The following is a 6,767-nucleotide window of genomic DNA, read 5'->3' as shown; positions in this document are numbered from 1 at the left end:
AGAAAACAGGAGAGGGCAAGACAACAAGAGGAGCAGGATAAAAAACAAGAGATTGAAATTGCTAGACAGAAAGAAATGTTCAGACTAAGAGAGGAGGAGAGGCAGAGAGAGGAAGAGAGAGAGGAGGAGAGAAAGAGAGCCGTTAACCTGTCTAGGACTGGGGTGCCGCTAGCGGCACTCCTCCCACATTCCACTGAAAAGCCAGGGCGCGAAATTCAAAAAAAATATTTTTTTAAAATATTTAACTTTCACACATTAACAAGTCCAATACAGCTAATGAAAGATAGATCGTGTGAATCCAGCCAACATGTCCGATTTTTAAAATGTTTTACAGGGAAGACACAATATGTAAATCTATTAGGTAAACACCTTAGCAAAAGAGACCATTTTTTCTTTGTCCACCAACACCACTAGCTATCACCAATTCGGCTAAACTAAGATATTGATAGCCACTAACCAAGAAAAAACCTCCTCAGATGACAGTCTGATAACATATTTATGGTATAGGATAGGTTTTGTTAGAAAAATGTGAATATTTCAGGTAGATATCATAGTTTACAATTGCACCCACCGTCACAAATCGACTAGAATAAATAGATAGAGCAACGTGTCTTACCTAATTACTAATCATAAAACATTTCGTAAAAATACACAGCATACACTAATCGAAAGACACAGATCCTGTGAATACAGACAATATTTCAGATTTTCTAAGTGTCTTACAGCGAAAACACAATAAATCGTTATATTAGCATACCACATGTGCAAACATTACCCCAGCATTGATTCTAGCCAAAGAGAGCGATAACGTCAACATCGCCAAAAGATATTAATTTTTTCACTAACCTTCTCAGAATTCTTCAGATGACACTCCTGTAACATCATATTACAACATACATATACAGTTTGTTCGAAAATGTGGATATTTAGCCACCAAAATCGTGGTTATACAATGAGAAAAGTAGCCGAGCTGGTCAGAAAATGTCGGACGCAATATTAGACAGTGATCTAGTCGTATACATAAATACTCATAAACGTGACTAAAAAATATAGGGTGGACAGCGATTGATAGACAATTTAATTCTTAATACAATCGCTGATTTACATTTTTTAAATTATCCTTACTTTTCAATACAGTTTGCGCCAAACGAAGCTACACGAAACAAAATGGCGGTATTAGCGATTAACATTTTTTGACAGAAACACGATTTATCATAATAAATTGTTCCTACTTTGAGCCGTTCTTCCATCAGAATCTTGGGCAAAGAATCCTTTCTTGGGTCTAATCGTCTTTTGGTCGAAAGCTGTCCTCTTGCCATGTCGAAATGCCCACTGCGTTCGGCATGAACTGAAAACGTGCCCAGAGCTTGAAATTGTCTCAGAAATAAATGTCCCAAAATCGCACTAAACGGATATAAATTGCTATAAAACGGTTTAAATTAACTACCTTATGATGTTTTTAACACCTATTACAAGTAAAAACATGACCGGATAAATATTACTGGCTACACTAATGCTTGGAAAAATAGTAGGTCGGTGTCCACCGCGCGTCCGACGCAGCTGGAAAAGAGTTACTTCCTACACGTTGATCTGTTTTATAGAGGCTGTGATTGCGCAATCGACACCATTCAAAGCGTCATCACGTAAAGACATCCAGGGGAAGACGTAAGCAGTGTCTGTATCCTCATAGCATTTACGGGGACCTTTAAACTGACTCCAGATCAGGGGCCAAGATGTGTGAAATCTGACTCCATGTCAGGGAAATTGCTGTAGAATGAGTTCTGTTCCACTCAGAGACAAAATTTCAACGCCTATAGAAACTAGAGACTGTTTTCTATCCAATAATAATAATAATATGCATATTGTACGAGCAAGAATTGAGTAGGAAGCCGTTTAAAAATTACACGATTTCCAGAAAAAGTGACAACAGCACCCCCTATCCCAAAAAGGTTAAAGGCAATTTAGCTTTAATCAGAGAGAGAGAGATAATAGAGGCAAACAGAAGAGAGGAGATGGTGGAAGAGGAAAGAAGGGAATTCCTTGAAAATTACAAGAGGGGTGACTTAGAGGAGGAGGAGGAAAAGGAAGAAGACAAGGAGGACATTCTCCCACCTGATAAAAGTATCCGAAGGAGAGCTGTGGGCTGGATAAATAAGAAGTGGGAGAAGAGGAACCTCAAGAAGATCGAGAGAACCTATCAGAGAGAAGCTGAGGAGGGCTATAAGATCGTCCACATAGGTAAGACCTGTTTTCCCTCTGCTTATGACATCATCCTCTTTAGTCTCCTCTACACACATCAGTTACACACCAGTCATCATGTTGCATCATTGTTTCAATATAAAACTACTGTCTAAAGAATATGTTAGCTGACATGGCTAATTGAGTGACTGACTGACATAACAAGAAACATACTGCTGATGTAACAACCACGTGTTTAAATGGTACATTGTGTCATCTACTAGTCTAACTCTCAAGACTAAGTAGAGACCCAGAAAGAGTTGTGTCATCTACCAGTCTAACTCTCAAGACTAAGTAGAGACCCAGAAAGAGTTGTGTCATCTACTAGTCTAACTCTCAAGACTAAGTAGAGACCCAGAAAGAGTTGTGTCATCTACCAGTCTAACTCTCAAGACTAAGTAGAGACCCAGAAAGAGTTGTGTCATCTACTAGTCTAACTCTCAAGACTAAGTAGAGACCCAGAAAGAGTTGTGTCATCTACTAGTCTAACACTCAAGACTAAGTAGAGACCCAGAAAGAGTTCCTAAAAAACACACACTAAAACGTGTTTTGGGGGGATCCGGGGGCTACTAGTGGCCATGCGGCCCTAAGCGATCACATATGCCCTACTAGTGGCCATGCGGCCCTAAGCGATCACATATGCCCTACTAGTGGCCATGCGGCCCTAAGCGATCACATATGCCCTACTAGTGGCCATGCGGCCCTAAGCGATCACATATGCCCTACTAGTGGCCATGCGGCCCTAAGCGATCACATATGCCCTACTAGTGGCCATGCGCCCCTAAGCGATCACATATGCCCTATTAGTGGCCATGCGGCCCTAAGCGATCACATATGCCCTACTAGTGGCCATGCGGCCCTAAGCGATCACATATGCCCTACTAGTGGCCATGCGGCCCTAAGCGATCACATATGCCCTACTAGTGGCCATGCGGCCCTAAGCGATCACATATGCCCTACTAGTGGCCATGCGGCCCTAAGCGATCACATATGCCCTACTAGTGGCCATGCGGCCCTAAGCGATCACATATGCCCTACTAGTGGCCATGCGGCCCTAAGCGATCACATATGCCCTACTAGTGGCCATGCGGCCCTAAGCGATCACATATGCCCTACTAGTGGCCATGCGGCCCTAAGCGATCACATATGCCCTACTAGTGGCCATGCGGCCCTAAGCGATCACATATGCCCTACTAGTGGCCATGCGGCCCTAAGCGATCACATATGCCCTACTAGTGGCCATGCGGCCCTAAGCGATCACATATGCCCTACTAGTGGCCATGCGGCCCTAAGCGATCACATATGCCCTAGTAGTGGCCATGCGGCCCTAAGCGATCACATATGCCCTACTAGTGGCCATGCGGCCCTAAGCGATCACATATGCCCTGCTAGTGGCCATGCGGCCCTAAGCGATCACATATGCCCTACTAGTGGCCATGCGGCCCTAAGCGATCACATATGCCCTACTAGTGGCCATGCGGCCCTAAGCGATCACATATGCCCTACTAGTGGCCCTGCGGCCCTAAGCGATCACATATGCCCTACTAGTGGCCATGCGGCCCTAAGCGATCACATATGCCCTACTAGTGGCCATGCGGCCCTAAGCGATCACATATGCCCTACTAGTGGCCATGCGGCCCTAAGCGATCACATATGCCCTACTAGTGGCCATGAGGCCCTAAGCGATCACATATGCCCTACTAGTGGCCATGCGGCCCTAAGCGATCACATATGCCCTACTAGTGGCCATGCGGCCCTAAGCGATCACATATGCCCTACTAGTGGCCATGCGGCCCTAAGCGATCACATATGCCCTACTAGTGGCCATGCGGCCCTAAGCGATCACATATGCCCTACTAGTGGCCATGCGGCCCTAAGCGATCACATATGCCCTACTAGTGGCCATGCGGCCCTAAGCGATCACATATTCCCTGGCACTATACAAAGAATAGGTGCCATTCGGGACTCATGTTCAACTTAAGGTCAATTCGGGAATTATTGCACTTTATTGACAAATTCCATGCCTTGCTCAACTGAAAAGAGTAAAGAATCATTGAGATTAAATTGTGTTTTCTATTCTTCATTCCCTGTGTCCATTACATTTAAGTTGATACCAGATCCCTAAGTTGAATGTGAACTCTACTTCTTCACCCCTACCAGCCATCCCTGGACACACAAGGCTAACAGCCACCATGACACAGGCAGAGAGAGAGAGGGAGAAGAGGAAGGAGCTGCTGAAGGCTGAGAAGAGAAGGAAGAAGATGGAGGATTTTAATAAGCAGTGGAGAGAGCAGTCCCTGCTTAAAAAACAAACTCATCAGAAACTGAAGGAGGAGAGGGGGAAGATGAAGGGACATTACCTGGAGCAGATGAATCTGGAGGCTGATGCTCAAATCAACACCCGGTGTCTAACCACCCAACACAGCCACGATTATCTGGAGACAACACAGCCCACTGGATCTGGAGATGGCCACCAGGAAAGGCCAAGGAGGCAACAGACATGGGCAGAGATCCAGGAGGGGAGTTCAGAGAACCAGCAGGAGTGGCCAGAGAACCAACAGGGTGGGCCAGACAGCCAGCAGCTAGAAGCTCCAGAAGAGGCTGAAACATCAGAGCCAACCTCCAAGAACAAGAAAAGGCCAGGCATCTGGAAGAGAATTAAGATGGGGTAAAGAATGTTTAAACATCTATTCATGTTTTACACTGTTAATATATATGTTGTCACTTTAAAAAGTGACATTATCCAAATGTGAGGGTTTAGTGTAGATGCAACACACATGTAAATATATAGATACTTACCTGTCTCTGATGTCTTACAGCATTCCTGACCTGCTGTCTGCCTAGAGCTGGAACATGTAAATATATAGATACTTACCTGTCTCTGATGTCTTACAGCATTCCTGACCTGCTGTCTGCCTAGAGCTGGAACATGTAAATATATAGATACTTACCTGTCTCTGATGTCTTACAGCATTCCTGACCTGCTGTCTGCCTAGAGCTGGAACATGTAAATATATAGATACTTACCTGTCTCTGATGTCTTACAGCATTCCTGACGTGCTGTCTGCCTAGAGCTGGAACATGTAAATATATAGATACTTACCTGTCTCTGATGTCTTACAGCATTCCTGACGTGCTGTCTGCCTAGAGCTGGAACATGTAAATATATAGATACTTACCTGTCTCTGATGTCTTACAGCATTCCTGACGTGCTGTCTGCCTAGAGCTGGAACATGTAAATATATAGATACTTACCTGTCTCTGATGTCTTACAGCATTCCTGACCTGCTGTCTGCCTAGAGCTGGAACATGTAAATATATAGATACTTACCTGTCTCTGATGTCTTACAGCATTCCTGACCTGCTGTCTGCCTAGAGCTGGAACATGTAAATATATAGATACTTACCTGTCTCTGATGTCTTACAGCATTCCTGACCTGCTGTCTGCCTAGAGCTGGAACATGTAAATATATAGATACTTACCTGTCTCTGATATCTTACAGCATTCCTGACGTGCTGTCTGCCTAGAGCTGGAACATGTAAATATATAGATACTTACCTGTCTCTGATGTCTTACAGCATTCCTGACCTGCTGTCTGCCTAGAGCTGGAACATGTAAATATATAGATACTTACCTGTCTCTGATGTCTTACAGCATTCCTGACCTGCTGTCTGCCTAGAGCTGGAACATGTAAATATATAGATACTTACCTGTCTCTGATGTCTTACAGCATTCCTGACCTGCTGTCTGCCTAGAGCTGGAACATGTAAATATATAGATACTTACCTGTCTCTGATGTCTTACAGCATTCCTGACGTGCTGTCTGCCTAGAGCTGGAACTCGAAGAAGCCACAGTTCCACTGAGGTTACATTGGTCATTAAAAGTGTCGCCCAATAATTCCTCCTCCTCTTTAAGTCATCAAGCCACATTTCCTCCACAAAACATGATCGTCTCCTCAAGCCAGCAAGTATCCTCTTTATCAGGCAACAAACCATCGAAGGTCAGTGACTCTCCTCCCCAGAGCAGAGGTTCTCATCTTTATCCTAATTAAATTCATCTCTGATCACCACCTCTACTGTCCTAGAAAATATCCCAAAAATGGAAATGGTTTAAACAGAAGTCCTCCCCTCAGACCAGTGGCTCCACAAACCAGAGTTTCTCATCTTTACTCAAGTTGAACACAACTCTTATCATTTCCACCACCTCACCTGTTAAGGGGAGGTGCTGAAAAGGAGGTCTGGGAGGAGGTCTGCAGGTAGCCTGGACCGGACCGGTAGCAGCTAAGTTGCTGGCTCCATCCCCGGGCAGAGCTACTCAAGTCAGGCCAGTGATGTTTGACGATGTCATTTTTGTTATTAAAGTTTTACGTTTTAATAAAAGCATTACATTTAAAAAACAATATTGTTGTTACGGTGTGGATTGTTTTGTTATTTCATTAGAATTGAAACATCCAGTAGTCATGGTAGATGTTAGACTTTCAATGAGACACCTAACATTCCATCAGTTTGCTACAATGTGTGACATGTT

At 44.1% G+C, this 6,767-nt stretch overlaps 1 protein-coding gene across 1 annotated transcript; it reads left to right on the top strand.

Annotated features, from left to right (window-relative positions):
- Nucleotides 1-1,982: 1,982 nt before the first annotated feature.
- LOC120042970 (trichohyalin-like) lies at nt 1,983-4,910 on the top strand. The gene is made up of 2 exons (XM_038987702.1): nt 1,983-2,238; nt 4,399-4,910. Exons 1-2 carry the CDS (start codon nt 2,013-2,015, stop codon nt 4,908-4,910), a joined length of 738 nt encoding a protein of 245 aa, XP_038843630.1. The 5' UTR covers nt 1,983-2,012.
- Nucleotides 4,911-6,767: the final 1,857 nt, after the last annotated feature.

Source organism: Salvelinus namaycush, unplaced genomic scaffold (genome assembly GCF_016432855.1).
Source record: "Salvelinus namaycush isolate Seneca unplaced genomic scaffold, SaNama_1.0 Scaffold82, whole genome shotgun sequence".
In the NCBI taxonomy this organism is placed as follows: Eukaryota; Metazoa; Chordata; class Actinopteri; order Salmoniformes; family Salmonidae; genus Salvelinus; species Salvelinus namaycush.
This window is presented reverse-complemented; position numbering and strand designations above follow the sequence as displayed.